Source organism: Plectropomus leopardus, chromosome 7 (assembly GCF_008729295.1).
Source record: "Plectropomus leopardus isolate mb chromosome 7, YSFRI_Pleo_2.0, whole genome shotgun sequence".
Lineage (NCBI taxonomy): Eukaryota > Metazoa > Chordata > Actinopteri > Perciformes > Serranidae > Plectropomus > Plectropomus leopardus.
Window position 1 is genome coordinate 14,681,305 of NC_056469.1, and position 24,233 is coordinate 14,705,537.

Genomic DNA, 24,233 nt, shown 5'->3' on the forward strand with positions numbered 1-24,233 from the left:
GTTGTGTATGTTACAGGAAATAAGTGCACTAGACATACATATATATATATATATATATATATATATATATATAGACACACCAAATTATTTTACATCAAAGGCATCATCAGTATCTACATACAACAACTTATTAGTTCTATACATTGTATTTGTCTCGTAACATACTTTTACTGATAACTCTTTTGTCTTTAGATGTGCTGTCATCTCATCTATCGCAGCTGGGACCTCCAAAACCTTTGCATGTAATTTAATGGAAGGCCAACATGTAAACATTGTGATTCCTGGGAGAAAAAAATACCTGACGCTGTGTGAAGTGGAAGTCACTGGGATAGAATCAGATGATTCCATCGAATATGCCTGCGGATGAGCGTGAAATAATTCTTCATACTCATGTCAACTTCATTTTAAAACTACTATCTTTGCCTTAGCTTTGCTTGTCTTTGCTTTGTTTCTGCTTCTTTTCCCTCAATAGAATATTGATACATAATGGTCTACTGACCACTGAAGCAAAGTTTAATTGTCAATTTAACACATTATTAAGCCACTTTCTGCAAGAGATTTTGCTGCTTCACAGCACCAGGAATTTTACATAATTTGCACCTGGATTTATAACAATGTTGTTGCTGTTCAACAGTTGTTTGAGTTCCTCTTATACCACATTAATAAACTCTTCTATATAAAAGTTTTCTGTGTTTATTGTTTATGATCTACTTTAAAGAAATAATTCAATGTTTTTGAGAATAAGATTATTCCCATTTCTTGACATAAAGTAGAAAAGAGATAACCCTCTTAAATTTGTATGACAAATATGAAATTGCCATCAGCAGCTGGCTAATTTATCACAAAAACAGCCTGGCACGTTTCAAATGTAACCTACTTTTAGCCTATCAGCTATCAACAACCTGATTTTAACCTGACAGCTTGGTGCATTGTTTGTGTAAAACTTTCGGCTTGGGTTTCTGTTATTTGTGTTGGTTAATGGCCATTGTTAGATTAGTTAGTTAGTTTTTATTAGGGAGGAAGACTTTCCAAAGCACACATAACTAGGCATGTATTTCAAATTCAGCATTGCAGTACAAGCAGTCCAAAAAATGATAGATCAGTTATAGCATGTATGTAATATCATGTGACTTAATGTTAATGTAAGAAATTGATTGGCCTGCAAACACAAAAAAAGGGACTTCAAGTGTTTACTTGTGTAACGGCATATTTAAAGCTTGTTATTTCAGTATAGTTTCTTGTGCAAAAAAAACAACATTTATCTAGTGAGACTCAGTGTTATTTGCGATGCAATAAGAAACTAGGGCTGGTGACAGAATTCCTTTGGGCCTATGTATGTTTCATTTCTCCCCTCCGGTCTGACTGGCAACTTGACGTATGCCGTTTGTGGGGATCCTTGTGTGGTCTGCTGCATTTAGTCCAAAACCCACACAACTTTTCCAGATGTTGATAAGTGCTTCTCTATCGCAGAAAAGTCATGCTTCAGCAGAAGGGGCCACAGTGGCAAAAAAAATGAAAAATAGAGCAAAATATATCAAAAAAGTAGTAGCAAGGATTTGAGGAGCTCCAGGATGCTGCATCTACATATGCTGCAGTCATCATAGCAACATCGTAGATGCTAGCAATGGCACCAGCATCGGTGCCAATCCTTGACAGCGCCCTACTCTCTGAAAGAGTCATCTCTCAGTCATGCTCAGGTGTGGTTCCCTCAGGTACTGTTGGTCGAGGAGCACACCTTACTGTCAACAAGTTCCTGTGCCAGGTCCTCCAGCCACTCTTTGTCATTCTTGTACTTGGCTGTGAATGGTGTCCCTCCAGGACACCTTGGAACAATGTTTGCACTGTAGCAGGGCTGGGCGATGATTTTTTTCATATCAATCAATAACGATATTTATCACGGTATACATCAAATCCCTAGGTTTCCTTTTACTTCTAAGTGAAATATTTAAATATAGGGTTAATTTTGGTTTAAGTATTAAGTTTCTGTCAGACACTGAACATGACAAATATATATTGCAGAACAGACATCACCAACTGGCGGGCCTATTCAACTAAAATTCAAAGAGGTCCATCTACTGAAATTTTCTCAGAGCAAAGGTCCGAACCTCCTACCTAAAATCAATATCATGATTAATTGATTAATTGAACATTTTACTTCGATTCAATTAATGTTTCGCATGAATACGTGTTACGTTACCCCCCTATTTAATAAGTGCCACCAAACAGAACCATGAAGTTGTGTTTCTGTTAATTCAAAATGGTACCAGCCTTGTATGTTTGAAAATATTTATATTTGGCACCAGTGTATCAATAACATCTTGTAAGAGGAAGTCCCACGATATATTGCAATATCAATATTTGTCTCACCCCAAAAAAAACACACTTTTTGGTCTGGAATGAAAAGAAAAAAAACCCATGACTGGGTACATGCCACCTACATCCTGTTTCATATTATAAAAAAAACGTGTTTTAAAAGCCCTCTAGCGTTTCAGTCTTGTAAGAGCAAACAGGGTGGGTCTTTTGGAAAAAAAGAGTCTATATAGTGTGACAGGTGAATTAGCCTTTGAAGAGGATACTAAAACAATACTTGTTTGAACAGTGTTATAGTTAATCAAACAGTCCTCTGTCAAGTTCCACGCGTGAGTATAAAAATAATTGCCGTCTGTGTATGCATGCAGATCACAGCTGCTTCCAGGGGGTAAGAGAGCTCATAGGTAGGTCTTCGGTAGAATTACTGATCATGCTTTTATTATTTTCTACCACATGTAATTTTTTTGTCCATGACAAACAAAATCAGGTACCATTTTAAATTATAGCTTGGTTACTGTTAAATAGCGAAACATGTACACAATTGGACCAACATATACTGATATAATTAAGTAACACTAATGTATATGTACATGTAACCACTACTTATGTTAATTATATTTGGGACTGTGATGTCTATTTCTTGATGTCTATTATGATAAGTTAAATCTAAAGCTGTGTCAGTTAAATGTTTAGCCTGAAAATGCTCTATGTGATCATTTTTACAGAAAAATGTGATAAGAGAGAGGGATTGCTATGTATATTTTTATATGTCTTTAAAAAATACTAGCTGTACCTAACTAAACTAATAAGAAGAAACCAACATTAAAAAGTAAACAACACTCAACAACACTGAATTATTTTATGTACAATATAATGTAGAATCTGCCTATGCATATTTCAATTTTTGCAGAGTGGACTCCACACTAACAATTGAAAACAGATTTACTTAGATTTAAGAAGGAGGATGAAAGGAAGAACTGCTACTTGGATTTGACTTGGGTGTTTTCACATTAAGTCCATTTCAGCCCTCCTAGCGGGTTCAGAGCGATGACTGAGCACTTCTTGTATCTATGTGAAACACCCCAAACGAACTTAGACCCCTCTGGAGCGAACCAAACTCAGACCACCTCGTCTTCAGGGGGATAAGGAGTTTGATCCATGACAGTTAATGTACTTCACGTCCAGATGTCATGAAACTACAACAGTCTACAACGCACAGAAATGTGAGGGGTTTTCTCCAATTTTCAGCTCACATGAAAGCATGAGGCTTCACAGGCACACTGCAGGGCAAAAAACTATGTCAAAAATTCTTTATGACACACTATGTGCTATTGCACACTTTAGTCCAGTGGTGTCCAAAATTGGGGTCCCAACCCCTATTATACATTTTAGAAAATGAAAGACTATACTCTAAACACAGACAAACAGTTACAAACTTTATAAAATGAAAGCTTATACTCGAAAGAAGATGGATGGACGGACAGACGGATGGAAAGACAGACAGGCAGATAGATGTAGTCAAACCTCCCGAGGTGATCTAAGTTTGACTTTGTTTGGAGTGTTAACATATCCCAAAAAAATGTTGAGTCGTCCCTCTGATACTGCTTGGAGGCCTGAAATGGACCCAGTGTGAAAATACTCTTAATTTATTAATAGTCAAAACAAGAAGAAAAGCAAACATGACCTAGATTTGGAAATGTGTGAGAAAAGATAGAGACGGTACGTAGTAGAAATTGTATGTAGGTTCAGGTGTGGCTTCTGTCTTGATCTTCAAGTGAGTTTGTGTTAAGACATAATGTGCCTATTATGTATATATTTTTAAAATGCTCTGTACAAATGTATGCATAGGCTTTTATATTAAGGTTTGATAAGATGCTATGAAAAGTTGAAAAGGGCAAACTTGCTTCACAGGATGATGACTCCAGCTGTGGTTTTTGTCCTGTTGGCTTTTCTGGGACAAACAAGTGGCCATTTAGGTGAGGTTATTCCTTTAATCACTTCAATTAAATTACAGATATTACAATTTTTTCATGCTTTTTTTTTTAGTAAGAATGTATCTGGAGGTTAGGGCTGGGCAATATGGAAAAAGTCTTACCACAATATTTTTTTCATATCAGTTGACATCGAAATATATCTCAATATATATTAAATCACTATTTCTGTCTAGCGTAAAGGTTCCCTTTACTCCTATGTGAGATATTTAGGTATCATATGGTTCATTTTGGTTTAAATATTTATTTTCTGTCAGACATTGAACATGACAAATATACTGTAGAACAGACATCACCAACTGGCGGACCTATTCAACTAAAATTCAAAGAAGCCCATCTACTAAAATTTTCTCCCAGCAAAGGTCTGAACCTTATACCAAAAATAATCGAACATTTTACTTTGATTACGATTAATGAACGATTTTTTTGCTTTCTGCTTTTTTTATTTTTTTGTGGTGGTTTGTTTTTTGCCCTCATAGTTTTGCCTTCACACTGACACAGTTTCATGTGACCATGGTGTGATGGGGTGAAATAAACACATGATTTAATATTATTTATGAAACTTTCCAGTATTATATGAAAAATCTAAAGCTCCATCTTCAACAAACTTCAGTAAATTTAAACACATTGTACTGATAATAGGCCAACCTCTCCTAACTGCAGGACTCTGACCCCAGATTTCCAACAGTTGCATGTGCGTTGCGTTAAGGCTCTGCTGCGGTTTTGCTCCGTGCTCCGTCATCCTTCAATCCCCACCGGTTGCGTTGAGTCCAGCATGGCGCAGCACATGACCGAGGAGTTCTCGCAGTAATTACAGAATCACACACATAATATCAGCACAGAAGAAAAAGTAATAACTCCATTCAGTCTGTGGATTAATTATCATGGTGCCAATTCACTCCCATAACTCCCAATAAATTGCTCCTCACCATTTCCTTTCCATGGTTGTCCTTATAAAAGGATTTGTGGTGTCATACATAATTTTGTGGTTTTCAATCTACATACTTAACTTCTCTTTCCTGTGTTGCCGGTAATGACCTCCGAAAACCTGACTGCAGGCCTGGATCTGCTCATTTTGATGTTCTATTGATGGAGTAAAGTGAGACACGATCAGATGTAAACATGGAGTGTTTTATTCTGTCTTGTTAAATTCGGCTAAATTTACGCGTGTGATCCGGTGTCCGGCAAAAACAGGAGGCTTGCATATCTGATCCACGAGCCTCCTATTCTTGCCAGAGCTGAGACGGAGTCGATCCGCGACGCAGCAGAGCCAGTGGAAATTCACACACAGACTATAGTACAATCTATTTGCTCCCTCTGACGTGACAGAGCGGAGCTGGACAGCACACAGATCTGGTGGAAATCCGGCGTGACTTGAGCTCCTGTGAATCTTCTGTGAAATGTCTGTGCTAATAATCATTTTACTCAGAAAAAAAAACAACTTCTGAGTAGGCCTACTTCTCCTATAGCTGCCAACAGCTTGCCAACATTCCCAGATAGGGAAAGGATGAAAACAAGGTAATGTGCCTGTGGCCCCAGGCCCCCAAAAAATTACATCTGCCCTTGGTAATCGTAACGAGAACACAGCGCAAGCGGCAGGATGAGACACAGAGTGATGCGTGCTGTTTTTTTAAAAAAAAGTAATTCCATCTTAAGTGGGCAATTTCCACCTCTGCAAATTTGACTGTTTCAAGGCCCAGCTGTTTGTTTGTGTTTCTCACTGCACTGTTGTCGGACCATCAGCTGTTTAATCGGCAAAAATGAAACACTGAGGAAGCGCAAACAACTCAGTTGTCACACTGTATTCTAGAGTCAAAGTCATCACTGCATTTGGTTCCGCAGAGCTATTTTTTTTATTATTGGCTGTGTTGTTTGTTAACAAAATGGCTGGAATGCATTCTATCAATATTCGATCAGCAGCCTCTCGTTTTTCAATGAGAAAAGTTATCGTTATGGTTTTATCAACCAGCCCTATTGGAGGCGATTTCTTTAATAGTCACAGGGAGAGTTTAATGAAGTATGCTTACAACTGTTTCTTTAGGAGCTTTGAACAGATCAACACATCTGGGCCTTAACATCCATAAATTATAATTTGTAATACATGTTTAAGACTATTATAATTTTGTTGAGCTCATAATATCACCAAAGTTGGAAAAGTGACAAAGTCTTCCCTGGTATGTCAAGGAAACCCTGAAAGTGCCACTAATGGAAATATGGAAAAAAATTGGTGACAAAATTCCTATACCAACAAAAAACTATTTTTGATAACAAGTGTTGTAACTCTGTGCAGCTACCAATATCGCCAGAGGTGGAAAAGTGACTCAGTCCTCCCTGGGGTGGCATGGTGTCCCTGAAAGGGCCATTGATGGAAATCGTGCAAGCATCTATGGAGAAAACTCCTGTTCCCACACACAAAAGGATCACAAACCATGGTGGAGACTGGACCTCCAAAAGCCATACAAGATCAACACTGTCACAGTCACCAACAGGAAAGACTGCTGCCACAATAGGCTCAATGGTGCTGAGATCCGCGTCGGAAATTCCCTTCATGACAATGGCAACGCTAATCCCATGTAAGAGTAATTTCTGTCATATATTACGGTTGAATTTATACATTAATTGTGTGAGTTACATGAAATCACTGCACTGGATATCTACATAATTCTCGAGCAGAAATCCATATTTCACTCACAGAAATAGCATCATCAGTATATAACGCATATACTGATGAGTTCTTTGAAGAGGTTTCAATCAGTAACATACTTTCACTCATAATTCTGCTTTTCATTTTTTTTATCAGATGTGCGGTCATCAAGTCTGTTGGAGCTGGGGCCTCCGAAACCTTACAGTGTAATGGAATGGAAGGCCGGTACATAACCATTTCGATTCCTGGAAAAAAAGAATACCTGACGCTGTGTGAGGTGGAAGTCACTGGCCAGCCAGCTGCAACTGGTGATTTTTACCACATAATCTCTTCAACATTATGCTGCCTGCCTCTTCTTTGGTGGCTTTGGTCAGATCAATACATGGATCACTTCTGTGCCTTCCTCAAACTACTGTTAATAACAAGCGTTGTAACTCTGTGCAGCTACCAATATCGCCAGAGGTGGAAAAGTGACTCAGTCCTCCCTGGGGTGGCATGGTGTCCCTGAAAGGGCCATTGATGGAAATCGTGCAAGCATCTATGGAGAAAACTCCTGTTCCCACACACAAAATGATCACAAACCATGGTGGAGACTGGACCTCCAAAAGCCATACAAGATCAACACTGTCACAGTCACCAACAGGAAAGACTGCTGCCACAATAGGCTCAATGGTGCTGAGATCCGCGTCGGAAATTCCCTTCATGACAATGGCAACGCTAATCCCATGTAAGAGTAATTTCTGTCATATATTACGGTTGAATTTATACATTAATTGTGTGAGTTACATGACATCACTGCACTGGATATCTACATAATTCTCGAGCAGAAATCCATATTTCACTCACAGAAATAGCATCATCATCAGTATATAACTGCATATACTGATGAGTTCTTTGAAGAGGTTTCAATCAGTAACACATACTTTCACTCATAATTCTGCTTTTCATTTTTTTTATCAGATGCGCGGTCATCAAGTCTGTTGGAGCTGGGGCCTCCGAAACCTTTCACAGTGTAATGGAATGGAAGGCCGGTACATAACCATTTCGATTCCTGGAAAAAAAGAATACCTGACGCTGTGTGAGGTGGAAGTCACTGGCCAGCCAGCTGCAACTGGTGATTTTTACCACATAATCTCTTCAACATTATGCTGCCTGCCTCTTCTTTGGTGGCTTTGGTCAGATCAATACATGGATCACTTCTGTGCCTTCCTCAAACTACTGTTAATAACAAGTGTTGTAACTCTGTGCAGCTACCAATATCGCCAGAGGTGGAAAAGTGACTCAGTCCTCCCTGGGGTGGCATGGTGTCCCTGAAAGGGCCATTGATGGAAATCGTGCAAGCATCTATGGAGAAAAACTCCTGTTCCCACACACAAAAAGGATCACAAACCATGGTGGAGACTGGACCTCCAAAAGCCATACAAGATCAACACTGTCACAGTCACCAACAGGAAAGACTGCTGCCACAATAGGCTCAATGGTGCTGAGATCCGCGTCGGAAATTCCCTTCATGACAATGGCAACGCTAATCCCATGTAAGAGTAATTTCTGTCATATATTACGGTTGAATTTATACATTAATTGTGTGAGTTACATGAAATCACTGCACTGGATATCTACATAATTCTCGAGCAGAAATCCATATTTCACTCACAGAAATAGCATCATCAGTATATAACTGCATATACTGATGAGTTCTTTGAAGAGGTTTCAATCAGTAACATACTTTCACTCATAATTCTGCTTTTCATTTTTTTTATCAGATGTGCGGTCATCAAGTCTGTTGGAGCTGGGGCCTCCGAAACCTTTCACAGTGTAATGGAATGGAAGGCCGGTACATAACCATTTCGATTCCTGGAAAAAAAGAATACCTGACGCTGTGTGAGGTGGAAGTCACTGGCCAGCCAGCTGCAACTGGTGATTTTTACCACATAATCTCTTCAACATTATGCTGCCTGCCTCTTCTTTGGTGGCTTTGGTCAGATCAATACATGGATCACTTCTGTGCCTTCCTCAAACTACTGTTAATAACAAGTGTTGTAACTCTGTGCAGCTACCAATATCGCCAGAGGTGGAAAAGTGACTCAGTCCTCCCTGGGGTGGCATGGTGTCCCTGAAAGGGCCATTGATGGAAATCGTGCAAGCATCTATGGAGAAAACTCCTGTTCCCACACACAAAAGGATCACAAACCATGGTGGAGACTGGACCTCCAAAAGCCATACAAGATCAACACTGTCACAGTCACCAACAGGAAAGACTGCTGCCACAAGGCTCAATGGTGCTGAGATCCGCGTCGGAAATTTCCCTCATGACAATGGCAACGCTAATCCCATGTAAGAGTAATTTCTGTCATATATTACGGTTGAATTTATACATTAATTGTGTGAGTTACATGAAATCACTGCACTGGATATCTACATAATTCTCGAGCAGAAATCCATATTTCACTCACAGAAATAGCATCATCAGTATATAACTGCATATACTGATGAGTTTTTGAAGAGGTTTCAATCAGTAACATACTTTCACTCATAATTCTGCTTTTCATTTTTTTTATCAGATGCGCGGTCATCAAGTCTGTTGGAGCTGGGGCCTCCGAAACCTTACAGTGTAATGGAATGGAAGGCCGGTACATAACCATTTCGATTCCTGGAAAAAAAGAATACCTGACGCTGTGTGAGGTGGAAGTCACTGGCCAGCCAGCTGCAACTGGTGATTTTTACCACATAATCTCTTCAACATTATGCTGCCTGCCTCTTCTTTGGTGGCTTTGGTCAGATCAATACATGGATCACTTCTGTGCCTTCCTCAAACTACTGTTAATAACAAGTGTTGTAACTCTGTGCAGCTACCAATATCGCCAGAGGTGGAAAAGTGACTCAGTCCTCCCTGGGGTGGCATGGTGTCCCTGAAAGGGCCATTGATGGAAATCGTGCAAGCATCTATGGAGAAAAACTCTCCTGTTCCCACACAAAAATGATCACGAACCATGGTGGAGACTGGACCTCCAAAAGCCATATAAGATCAACACTGTCACATCACCAACAGGAAAGACTGCTGCCACAATCGGCTTGATCGTGCTGAGATCCACATTGGAAATTTCCCTTTATGACAATGGCAACGCTAATCCCATGTAAGAGCACCTTGTGACATATGTTGGGTTTGAATTTATATATTGCTTCTGTATGTTACAGGAAATTTATGCACTTGATATCTACATATTTCCCTAACAGCAACCTACATTTGTAACAGTAATAGCATCATCAATAGCTATCAGCTCTAACTGGACATGATATAACTGAGCACCATTGGCTCAATTAGTTTGATTGCACTGTATACTATTGCACTGTCCAACTGCCAAGTGAAGCTTTGTGACACACTGTGATACAGTGCGCTGTTTTGAGCTAAAATTTTGTCTTAAGTCCTGGTCCTATTTTATTGCTAATGATCATGTTTAAAGTTCTGTAGTGGAAAATGAACATCTGATTCACAGGGTTGACATGAGGAATCACCCACAAAAACTTCTCTTTTCTCCATCACATCATGATTTAATGCAGCTAGTTGTTCAGAGTGGGAGATAGCAAGGTCTGCACAAGAATTTTAAAGTCTTATCGATTATAAATATACAAAGCATTACGATTGAAATATTTCTCAGTATTCCATATATTCTACAGCCCGACTGATATATAACGGTTCACCAATATCATGGGTCGATAGCCTTTAATGGACATATCGGATCATATTGGTATTGGCGTATATTTAATTTAATCTGTGTTTTAGAGTCAGATATAAAGTCTCTCCAAAATAAAATTAATGCAGGAGCTTGTTCCACTCAAGTAAAAGGAATGTAGTGCAATCTACATTTAGCAATCCAACAGCAAAATAGATAAAACAATGTTAAATTCAAGTCACTTTTAAGAGGAGTAACAAAACAGTTACTCTTTGTTACAGTAACAAACCTCAAAACCCAACCCAAATCTACAGTCCAACAAAACAGCTTAACAGTAAAATTAGTGCAATTTGAATAACACTACAAGTTTTTCTCTAACAGAAATAATTTTAACTAGTACATCCTTTCCGATGCATAAAATAGTCCATAGTCCAGCCTTAACTGGGCCTTAAGGCATATTGCTGCCTGCTGATATGAGTGCTGTATTTTCACATTTATAAACACATATTCCACTCAATTATTGTTGTACGTCAAGCCGCACAGAGTAGATCCTACCAGGAATCCTACCAAAAGGCTACTATGTGGAGATGGTGATATATATAGTATGGTGGCTACAGCAATAAGATTTTTTAAGTTACTTGCAATTGTGTTGTTGTGAATATGAATAATAGGGAAGTAAGGACTCTTCCAACTTTTCAGTAGTTATCTCTCTGAGTGTACAGCTGATAAGTTAGTGCTTTGTTTACATGATGTGACGGAGTGCCACATTTGATAGATTCATTGTGGACAGAGAGTAACCAATGTCACACAATGAGGCGCCATAATCAGATGCTTAAATCCAGTCTACAGTGTCACTCTGTAATTACAACTACTGGTCAGTTCTATGCGTCATTTTTGCCTCGTGACACATTTTTACCCATAACTCTGCTTTTTCTTCTCTATCTTTAGATGTGCTGTTATCTTGTCTATCCCACCGGGGGGCTCTGAAACCTTTCACTGCAATGGAATGGAAGGCCAGTATATCAACATTGTAATTCCTGGAAGAGAATACCCTTACACTGTGTGAGGTGGAAGTCACTGGGGTATAACTAGATGAGTTCAGTGAAAATGTGTCCTACTGAGGATGAAACAATTCCTCATATTAATATTCACATATTTTAAAGCTAATCTCTGCATGTTTCTGCTTCTTTTTCTTCAATATTAACATTAACGGTCAATTGACCATTATAGCAAAGTTAAAGTGATGTCAGTTTAACACATTTTTAAGCCACAATAGGCTTTGTTGCTTTACAGTTAGAATTTTTAAAAACAGCTTGCACCTGGATCAATAACAGTGTTGTTGCACAGTTGTTTGAGGTTCTCACTTTCCCCTTTTACTCTTTGTCTACTTAAGTGAATGAACATTAGTGCACATTAAGTTAGCACTAAGACTGTAGGCTAAGGGAAAGCGTAAACATGGTAGGAGGACACACACATCCAAAGGACTTCTACCGGTGCAGGATCAAAAATCAAATAAAGGTAAGAATCAAAAACAAAAGATCACCACACTGCACCCAAAGTTCCCAATCTTAACACTGCAGAATTGTTTGATTCTTACCAAGGGAAAGAGTGAACTTGGCACAGTCAAAATGTAACACAACCATATAATTTATTTATCCTTCCTGATTTTATTTAATTGCTTTTGGCCACAGTAGGCAACCATCAATATACAGAGTAACCTACACATCCATATAGCAACACATTGGAGAGAAACTGAAACAATATAGAAAAAACAAATAAATAATTTGTTTTTTCACTCTCAAAATGTACAAAAGGCATCAATAATCATGAATTTCATGTAGTGTGTTTCAATAAGTTTAGATAGTTCCCCTTTCTCTACAAATCAGAAAACTAGGGCTGTAATCAACCAAAGAAAATCTTCGTCAACTGAATTTCAACCCTCTCTTCAACCAATCTGTTGGTCGATGGGGGAAACAAATCTGCACCTTATCTCTAGATTAACTAAATTTCCACAGTGCAGCGAGTTTACTCTATGTAGGAGCGTTATGTGTCAACCAAAGCCTTTTTTGTTTGTCTGTCTGTCTGTTTTTTCCTGTCACAGGGCTCTAGGGTTAGTAAAGTCAGATTGGGAACATGAAATGCCTCAAGTTAAAAATAAATGTGATTTCAAATGTAATAAATCTGAGAAAGAAAAAAAAACAAAAAAAAACAAAAAAAAACGGAGCACTGTACCGCTTTCCCACCTGAACTGCATTCACAAGTCTGTTCCACCCATAAATGTTGCAAAGGACAAATGAGAAAAAACTGACAATCTGGACACTATGAAAGTTAAGTTCATTTTTAGCCCAAAAGCTAATTTCAGCCATCATGTCATTTCAACAAGATCTCCGGGGAGATCCTATTCTTCTCAGAGACTTTGTAATTTAGCCTTGAGCTGATGAGTTTTTTTGAATACTTAGTAAAATAAACCCATCAAATCACAGAGAGTGGGACAAATACAACAAAGACAAACCATCAAAGAGGACAAATATAAGCATTATACAACAACAACTGGTGTTTTCAGTTGGGAAAAGAAACGCTTTGTGGACACATGGCCTTATTTAAAGTAACACCAGTGATTGTCCGGCCAATGAGAATTTGGCTGGATGAGAGAATATCACCAACCAATCAATCAATCGACCAAAGGCCATATTCACAAAGCTTCCCAGTACAAAGAGTTGCTCCTGGTGATGAAATATTTAGGAAATTCTTAGAATGATGATGGTTTCCCTTTAAAGTTAGGCCTAGATCCTGGAAAAGATGAAAATTATTTATAAAGCATCTTTGCCCTTGGAGCTTCTAAGGTGAAATACGGTTAGGATTGGGGAGAAGACTTTTAAACAGCTTAAGAGTAGCAGAAAAGATGACAGAAACACAAAGAGGTTGAAAGCCCCAGAAGTTTACAGCCCCATAAAATACAACAAAATGTTGAAGGGAGTCTTAAGACTTTCTGCCTAGTCAACGAATAACTATATAGAGTATTTGGAAAATTTAACTTGTTTTTAAAGTTTTGTCTTTCATCATAAAATTAAATGGTGAAATCAGGTGACCTTACAGGCGCTCCTCAGTCCCTCATGGATTCAGTTGCTGATCTTGTGCCACTGTCCCTCTGAGAAAAGCAGCAAAACAGCAAACTTGGCTGCAAAAGTCCAGAATCATGTGTTGTCATTTTTCTTTAACTTCTTTAATATTTTTGATTCACTATCTACCGCACTTGCAAAATAAATATGACTTTTCAAAAGCCATTCATCTCTTTTGTTTATTTTCTCCCACATTCAACACTCATTGTGTGTCTGGAGTTGGCTATGGGTATCACTGAATGACTATGCCTGTCAAGGATGCTCCCTTCATACTAATAATGATACAATCACCTGTTAATAATTAACCTATTTACCTGTGGGAATGTAAACAAACAGGTGTTTGTTTGTTTGTCTGAGCATTACATGACTTTTGCAGGTTTTTGTTGCACCCCCAACTTTTTGGTGGAATGTGTTTACAAGCATCAAATTCAAAATAAGTGTACATTTTACAAAAAAAACACCAACTTTATCTGTTAGAAAATAATATCCTGTACTGCACTGTACTGTCCTCCTGTACTGTATTCAATTGAATATAGTTTAAAAATACTTGCATATCACTGCATTCTCTTTTTGTGTGTGTTTTACACAGCATCCCAACTTTTTGGAATTGGGGCTACCCATGATTCCTGGTGCACACCAGAGAATTTTCATATCTTAACTGATTTTGAAAATGTTTAAGACCATAGACATACCGGCATATGTAACTATTTTTTTATATTTTAATTGTAAGACTGCACATGCCAGACAATTCATACAAAATGCAGGACTTGCCATCTATACTAAAGAATTTCAGAGTGGTTGCTCCAGAAACTTGGGATTGTATAGAAATTATATATGGATGCACAATATAGAAATGTGACTTAACATAAAAACAAACATGGAGTCAAATGTTTGCAAATTGTGTGCAATTTTAAGCACAGAAGAAAAAAAAAAAAAACTTGATAAAACAAGTACTCATAAAAAAATTTGCCCAATTATGCTCTAGTTTTGGACCAGCATAACAGAAAGAACTGTACTAAGGCAGCTACTTTGAAGCATAGCTTTGCAATGAAATTTGTACACAGCATGCTACTCTATACTTCTCATAGTAAAGAGCAAAATCACTCAACATTTACAAGCATTCTATTGACACATCTTTTAAGAAATATTACTAAGAGTAAAGAGCAACTATTTAAAGAAGTTGACTTGGGTGAGAAAAAGTAATCTAAGATAACCTCATCCACTCAAGACAAGTTGCAAGACATCACCCGGCAACACTTCCCCTTCCCACAGGTCTCACCTCAGTATACCTAAACCCACAAAAAATTCTCAGAGAAAATTTCTTTTCACACACCTTTTTGCTCTCATCTCAATCGACCACCAATATTCATTTCTTTCTATAGATTTTTATCGTTCTCTTTACTTCATGCCAAGTTCCCCAGCCCCTTTATCTGCCACTCCCTCTCAGCATCTAGTTTTACCACTGTATAACTGTAGCACATCCATATGTCAGACCTATTCTCAGGGTATTTCTACCATCAGATATGACACACATCATCCATCAGTCTCACCGGCAGCATTGCTTCCAACATGGACACTCCATCACTAGGCCACTTTCAGAGGGGGGTCGGTAGTGGCCCACTCCCATTCCCCACACACACACATGCGCGCACACACACACACACACGCACACACATACACACACATGCACAAGCTTTTTTTGCCTGCAGAGGTTTCTTTCTTGGATATAACAACTTGCTGGGGAAACCCCTCTCCAACACACATCACAAGGCTTCATTGGGGCAAAATAAATCATCCAGTCGACAGGCAGTAAAAGAGATGGTTTGACAGCCCCACATCCATGCAGCCTCTGCTTCTTATAAAGTTAGGAGAAAGACTGGTTTATAAGAACCAAAGCAAGTGCAAGAGTGTGTCATACCATGTCTTTGGAAGACAGTGGATTCTGGTGCCCTCGGATGAGAATTCACTGTCACCACACCCCTTAAAAACAACCACAGCAATAAAAACAATGACAACTGCCATCATGCTTCACTTACAATGCTAATTACTGAACACATACCTATGACAATTTTTCCAAAATGCAAAATGATAGTCAAAGGAAATGATACTTTTGCTTGTGGGACTAAAATAGTTACAAAAATCTGTAAATTAACAACACTTCCTTACTAAGAGAGTAGTGATATCATGTTGGAAATTTCACTATGCGTAAGTAAGTATTACAGCTCCTAAATATTTGATTTTTTGGTGATAATGTGATATCTATCTATCAAAACCAATTACTGATTCTGTCACTGCCCAAAGCTTATGTCAACAGTAGACAGACAGAAGAGACTCTATACCCATTTCGAGTCTGTGATTGTTAAGTAAGGAGTATACATTCTAACTGGTTCTACTTGTGATACTGTAAATCTTTTGATTAGCATTCATGCATGCATGTGTCTAGTGTACACAGCCACTTAAACAATCCATTTTGTAACTGGGCCACCTAAAAATGGGCTATAAAGTCTCCATGAAATGAAAAATAGCCTTCATTTTACTCATTTTACTAGTTTTAATCTTGTGTCCTCAAGTTAAGTGATCATTTACAGATGCCAAATGTATGTAAAATATAGGGCTGCACATAACAATTATTTTTTTATAGATTAATCTATCAATTATTTTTTCAATTAATTGATTAATCCATCGATTATTTTTTGTATTTATCGAACTATTATTTTTTTCTTACACAATTAATATAACAATGAAATTTACAAAAAATAACATTTTAAAACTTGTCATACACTGCAGGGCATTATTACCCAACAAAAAATAGCCCAGTCTTAACTGGGAAAAATGAATGCAAGAGCTTGTTCAACTCAAGTAAAAGGAATGTAGTGCAATTTACATTTAGCAATCCAACAGAAAAATAAATAAAACAATGTAAAATACAAGTCACTTTCAGGAGGAGTAACAAAACAGTTACTCTTTGTTACAGTAAACAACAGACCTTAAAATCTAGCAGACCAACAAAACATTCCTTTAGTCACTGAAAAGCGGCTAAGGTACTTTTATCTTTGTGGCACCTGTAAAAATGAATGTAAGATTTGTAAATCTATTCATTTTTGTGTATTTTGGGTCATTTTAGGCATAAAAAGCATTTATGATGTTTTCTGCTACAAGCTACAACAAGGCTAAAAACATGAAACCAGTGACTTTCACAACAATTTGGCACGTTGGGGCTTCAGGACTTTTGTATTATTTTGGACGAGTAATATGGAAATATTTTGTGGTTTTATTATGTATTCTTTTAACGTTTGAATCCTGGTTACCATCTTCTTCAAATGTTTGGTAGATGATTGCAACTCCTTTTCCCTTTGAAACTGTAAAAGTGTTCTGTGGACTTTAATACTTCCCTCAAATTTCCATCGGCATGACAGTGAGCAGATGATGACTGGATTTTCATTCATGGATGAACTATCCCTTTAAATTTGTCCATATGGATGGGTTTAAAATGGATAACATTTTATATAACTGATATTTGTTTTTTTAATCTCATATAAAAAACATATATGATGATATTTTTGATTGCATAATGAATGAGAACAGAGTCAAAGTTTACTCTACAAAAATGAAGGAGCTTCACAAAGGACTTCAATCAGTTATCATGCTTATTTCATGACTGCTAGGCCTGAGTGTTCTGACTCAGTGTGGAACAGATATGTTTTTATAGTAAGGAAAAGGCACTGACATTTTTTCCATAGAAGTCATCGATGTGTGTAATTCCCAAGAGGTGAAAAGCAATACACACAACACAAAGGCTTTGTCAGTGTGAGAAAAGTCATGAGTGCTGTGTTCGACACTGTTGCTCCTCCAGCCGGCTGACTCGATGTTGCTTTTTAACGTTTAACTCGACTGTGTTATCTTTACTGTAGAGCCAAAGCAGGAAAAACAGCATTTCAGCCCATGAGAAACACTGAGCCGCAGAAAACATTTCTCACATGATGTTTCTGTTTTTGCTGATATGGTCACAAAGATCTCTTTGTTAAATGCATACTGTGTGGAAAAATACAAATACAAGTTGATATGAACCACAGTGGGTTTACCAGCTGGGTTTCCGACTTCTACGCAGGTTGAGAGGAGCAGAGAAATCTGAGTAATCTCATGTCAGTAAGTGAGCTCTGCAGAGTGAAGTAGGCCTGCACAAGCTTTTAGTTGAGCGTGTGCAGGTGGATTACACATGTGTGAGTGCATAACCCTCCATTTGTAGTGTGAAATTATCTGCAAGACACCGTTCTAAAACTCACCCCACATCGCTTCATATTCCAAATTGACTTTTTTTTGTAACATGCTTGGGAGTAAATATCCAAGTTAGTCATCTTCTCTTTGTTTTATTTGCTAGTTCAGTCTTATTTCTACTTTTTTACTCAAGTTAAGACCCTTGCGTTAATTCGTGTTTTTAATGGTCAGTATTTTGCTCCATATCATTTATAAGCATTTTTTACTCTATCAGCGGAAGCAAATGGGGATCTTACAAACCATAAACATTAATCAATAAATATATTAGGTTAAAGGCCATTAGCTGTCCAGACCATGCATGATACTGTACAGCAGGTGGTGTACAAGCACTCGTTTTACAAGGAGGAGATCCTGACTTGGGTCTGATATCTGGACTGTTTGTTGCTGCTTTTCTGTAACATAATCTGTTGTGTTAACTGTGGAGTGATGGACTCTCAAGCACAGAGCCCAGCATGACGGAAGAGCTAAATAATGTGTGCTTTGTGTCAAAAACTTGTGCCTCTGTCTTACACCTTGGATTCAGATTAAACTGACCAAAGTACATATTTCCTTTGGTGAGACCATGGAAACAAACTATTAAGACTGAACAACCATGACCTGCCTATTTACATTAATTAAGACTGATCTATATTAACCTTCGTGTTTGATTGACAGTTAAATGAGGGATGTCAATCCAGGCTGTCATGCTACAAGAATTATTAGCATTTTTAAGATCAATGTACTCCTTTTACCATCCCTCTACATCAGCAAAAAAGGTGAAATAGAAACACATGTAGTTCTAAAGCATTCACAAAGGTTACGAAAGATTTGACTTCTTACCATATCTTAACTGTGCTGCAGTCGGTGGTGCAACTTCCAGCTGTCCTGAAAATGACAAGAGGAAGAAAAAATGTATCATAAAGCATCTGCATTTTCTATGGTTTGTTTTTCTAAGGAGAGGAAAAGTCAGGGTAAATGTCACACCGTTCTGAAATGGCAAAGCCCATCAGTCAGGACCTTTTAAACAGAGGGTAAAAGTAGGGTAAGGGGAGAGAGGAGTGAGGGTGAGCATTCAGCAATGTGTCAGAGGAGATGAAAAGGAGCGAGGAAGAGGAGCAAAGAGCACCTCTCTTGCTGCTGCCTCCCCTGAGCGAGATCCAAATGAGGACAAAAGTGACGTCAAGAAATTATAATAATGCTGCCAATCAGGCCTCAGAGGAGGCCTGCTGGTTCACTGATTATAACTGGAGAATGTGTGTGTATGTGTCTGTGTGCGTGTGTGTGTGTGTGTGTGTGTGTGTGTGTGAGAGAGAGAGAGAGAGAGAGAGTATGGTAAATGGGAGGACAGGATCGAAGGTATGGGAGACATTCATTACCTGCCTTCATAGCAACAGATTTAAAACTGGGGTAGGCAGTTTTCTGTGTCACTGGGCAAAAATCCCATGATGAACTTTAATTATACTGTAATTGAAGTGGTCTAAGAGAATACTAGACTTCTGCACCTCCTCTTGACCATGTTTTCAGTCTTTAGGAAATCTAGTCCATGATAGGAGACTTTGGCTAATCTCTACTGGCTGTTCTACAAATGCAGATGCATGTGCACGCCCCTTTAGAGAGTGAAAACTTGATTCAATGGCAAAGAATCCTGCAGAGAAAGTTGATATTGCTATTCTAGTGTCGGCAAAACCTGCCCAGACTGCAAAGAAATCCAAAAAAGAAAGATGGACTTAAAAAAAAGAGTTTAAAACAGTTTCTGACAATAAAGGAAATAAAACATGGGTCAGCCTTGGCAAAGCATATCAGAAAAGGAAATTGGCTGATCTTTAAGTTCACATTACGTAGCTAACATTAGCTGCAGTCTTGAGTCACAGTGTGTACGCCCCACTTCCCACTACTAAAGACCATCTTGCTGGGATTGGAGCATGCAACAACTCAAGAACGCCGAGTCAGCGGCCGTAGCAACTCAGGTACAGCCAGCATAAACCCCACCTCCAGGACAGCCCTGACTCCCCACTGGATCAGGAAACGGCTGCCATTGCACAAGTTAGACCTGCTGCTACTGCTGGCTACCAGCCTGCTGTGAAACTCAACACCGGGGGGTTTGCATTGGCTACATTAGAGCTACTGCAGCGTCAATCGAAGGTCTGGAGCTGCTGCCTGCTCTTTTCCCAGTGAAGAAGGGTGAGGTGGATGGACAGCAGGATGGTGAAACAGCTAATTCTTGTCTAATCTGTGGTCTGATTAACAGAAAGAGGGAGAAAGAGGGAGAGAGAGAGAGAGAGAGAGAGGGGCAGGGGAAACTGAGAGAAACTCCACAATGATATTATATTAAATGAATAAATGTATGAGAAACAATGGGTTACTTTATGAAACACATGCATTTTGTCTTGTAGGAGGGGCTTAGGACAGAGAGGGAAGAGCTGAAGCAGGGTCATCAGCTTTAAATGATGATCATGATCACGTCATCCAGCATGTGGATAAAAATAAAACGACTACTGAGATCTGATCCCAATTTCATAACATTGACACTGAAGTTAAAGGAACGCTGTAAAGTTAAAGAGCTGTAACGTCCACCAGTGATGAGAGGTTGTGCAATTAAATATGTGTCAGACTGGATATGCCTCATTGACAAAACAGTCAATGAACTATGAAGTAGCACAGAGACCTGCTGTAAAACAAGAGATTATTACTTTGCTTAAGGCTGAAGACAGGAAAGATCTTTCCTCCGCAGGTTCTGGGAAATTGGGTTTGTTTTAGTCAGGTCAGTGGAAATGTTAGACCACATAATGAGGTATGCTCCAGCGCTCTCAGGTGTTATTGCACCACTGCAGGGTAAAACCACAGCAGATTTCGCCAAACACAATCTGTCTCCGCTACTACAGCCAGACACACAACCATGCATTCATACACAGACACGGATGCCAAAATGCCAGATTTGCTTTCTGGGAGGAATACTGACTTTGCGAAATGATCAGCTATTCACAATAACGTGTTTTTCCCATCTAAAATACATTTTGACATTGTTATCACTTTTTGGTGAATTTACACTGAAAACTTGCAAAATGACCCCCCTCGTGATATTATATTATAATATTATATAAATTCAGACTATAACACAAAATGCTAACAAAAGCACAAAAACAAAAACATCTGCCTCCATCCTGTCTGCTGTTCCCACCCATTTCCATCTCCTTTTCACTTCCTCCTTTCCTTTCAGGACCGAGTGTCACATTACAAGCTTCACACTACAGTATTCAGTTCAACCCCATCTCATGTTGCTGTCTCAACAACGGACGACTGTTCACCTAATCAACGGCTGTTTCATCAGCAAGATAATTAAAACACTGCTGACACATTCACAGAGATGTACACACACCAACACGTATATATATTCATCATCAGTGCTCATACTCACATGCACAGACCTGTCAGTGCCTCCAGTCTCTGCTGCACCTTGTGCATAATGAAATACTGTTTCTTTCCGAATCCCCTCAGAACATCGTTAAAGGTTTTATCTAATTTCACAGGTTTTGGAACATCCCCTCAGATACAAAAGAATAAACTATCAAACTACAAGACAGAAACAAACTGGCAGAGATGAAGATCCTACCCACAGGAGATGGATGTCTTTGACAATTAACTACCTGAACACATTTCTTTCCATTTATTAGTCAGTCAGAGGTTGTTCTAGGATTTAATTAAAGGCTTTCAATTATCCTCCTGTGCTTATCTGTGAGCCAACACTGTCAGTGAAGTGCTGCATCAACCACACAAGTTTTTGTCACTAAAACCTCCGTCTGAATTGTTCTCAGCTCTTATACAACACTAATATCTGTAAGGCTTTAGAAAGGAGCTAACTTTTTGATGGATGATCATATGGATGTCACTAACCAGTGGTACTTTTGGTCAACATAGATCTTCTTTTCCCTCATCACTGTCCAGATATTAATGATAGCAAACATTGTTACTGATTATTTAGACCTTAGAAAAAAAAATTCAACTAAATTGCAACCAAATTTGACTAAATTTCCACTAAATTGCCCGTCTTTTCTTCACGCATGTTCTGCTGTAAACATCTGCCTTATAAAAAATACTAATTCACAAAGTTTTGGTTGAGGTGGTTTGAGGGATGGTCATATTTTAGGGACTGGCAGTAAAGATGTGACAGTGTGACCAGTGACAGTGAATGCGGAATGATTAATGATTCACAAATACTAATGTAGCCTTGATCTGACATTACACAAAAGTATCTTTGTAGAATTATGGATATCAATGTCTTTCTATTAGGTCGATTTATTATGATCTCAAATAATTGTTAGGTGGATTAATCCAACATGAATTTAAAGGAAATTAGTTATTTACTGAGGTCAGGGCAGTGGTGACAAACCCTGTGCTGTGTATGCTTTCTCCATTTATCAGATGTGTTCTTGTACCTTCTGTGGTACTTTTTTTTATTAAATATAACCAAGGAAACACGAAAGACAATGGTTTCCTGTCTTAAATTGTAAGCAACAGACATCTGTTTACTTCTGGGATAAGTCTGATCCTTCCACTCTTTGGAAAAACCTTTTACTCAAGGACACACTGGTCAACTTGGCACTTTCAGTGGTTTAATTGGATAACATTTAACCTTCAGGCAGACAAGAGTAATTAACCTCTGGAATTACCTGGAGAGGTTTGCCTTTTTTTTTGGCACAAGGTTTGGCAAAGTAATATGAGTATGTGGCTCTCAAACCTTTTCATAATAATGCTCTCTAAACTGATACACAATAGGTTACAGACCCCAAATGAAAAGGTTTCACTTCAGGAACTTCCATCTAAAAAGATTTTTTATTATTAGATATGAAAGATCAGAATTTCATAGTTGTCAGTTACAGATTATTTATTCCTTAATGTATTTATCTAAAAAGGACCACGTACAGTTTAAAACATAAATGTTACCATTTGATGTACCGTACCAGATTATAGTTTAGAGCAAATTCACATCTGCAGTACCCTTGGAAGGTCAGAACAAAAACACAACACAATTACATAATAATATAAAGTTGTACAAAAAACCTCAACAACAAACACATACACACAGACATGCACACACATACACATGAAATAATACACACAATAGCACATGACATAGAGTAAAACAAATAAGACGATATGACAAAACTACATGAAAAAAGCACATCAAACACACAAAAAACACAATAAAGAGCTGAGAAAGTAAAACCTATGATCATATATTTATGTAATGACTCTTAATGACGTTTGGCTCAGGGTTGTAATTTAACATTTGTCCAAGTTCAGGTTAACTTGTAAGACCAAAGCAGATCATTCCTTTCAGGGTTTATCTTCTCTAATTTAGTGCCATAAATCATTTGACACTTTGTAATCAACCAAATTTGAATACATTATGAAATGATTTTCTAAAAGAAAAAAAAAAGAAACTGGCAAGATTCAAGGTTATAAAACAGCAGGGATAGTGCAGAATAACTTTTTTAACTATTCCCCAGACAGCAGAAACTATTGCTGTACACTGCGAAAACACAGGCCTGTGATCATCTAATATATTGTCCAAATTTGCCTCATTTCGATATGATACAAAAAACTAAATACATCATTGTGGGCACATCAGAAGCCTGTTCCTGCCATATTTTCCCATCACTTGAAAAGAATGAGGCCAAATGAAAATGCAGCTGAGTCACCGTCTCATCACTAGTCACATGAAAAAATCCCATTAACGAAAAACAGAGTCCCTTGAAGTATTTTCTCTCCCAATCCACCGAGCCTCATCCCACCATTTATAAGAACTGTGATAGCTGACATGGCTGTCTATTGCCCCCTGGACTCCTCCGGTATAAAGTATTGATTGCATGGTATCTTAAATCCCCCAGAGCTGCTGTCTCAAAAGAATTCAATTTCAACACACAGGAGTGGTGAAAACATTTAATGGGCTGTGATAAGTAACTAACCACGAGCATGATTAAATACCAAAGCAACCATTTTTCATTCCTGGCAAACCTTCTCTTATCTTGTAGAATCACCTGTACGACACACACCTGATAAACACTGTGTTAACAGATAAACAGATTTTTTTGAGCACAGATTTGAACTTTTCATTGCCCAGTCAGGAACAGAAATTCTCTGAGGCGTTTACTATGCACAGCCTACAAATGATTAAAAACTACAACAAGCCTGTTAACTGGTAAATAACTTTATCAAGCCAATGAACATAGAACTGCGCCTTGAA

At 38.3% G+C, this 24,233-nt stretch overlaps 1 protein-coding gene across 3 annotated transcripts in view; it reads right to left on the reverse strand.

Moving 5' to 3' along the window:
• Window positions 1–24,233, reverse strand: part of tmem65 (transmembrane protein 65) — a 73,976-nt gene that overhangs the window by 30,378 nt on the left and 19,365 nt on the right. For all 3 annotated transcript variants that reach the window (XM_042489437.1, XM_042489438.1, XM_042489439.1), the window contains one exon: window positions 18,830–18,874. In XM_042489437.1, the coding sequence (XP_042345371.1) occupies window positions 18,830–18,874 (45 nt within the window). The remainder of the gene's footprint in view (window positions 1–18,829; window positions 18,875–24,233) is intronic.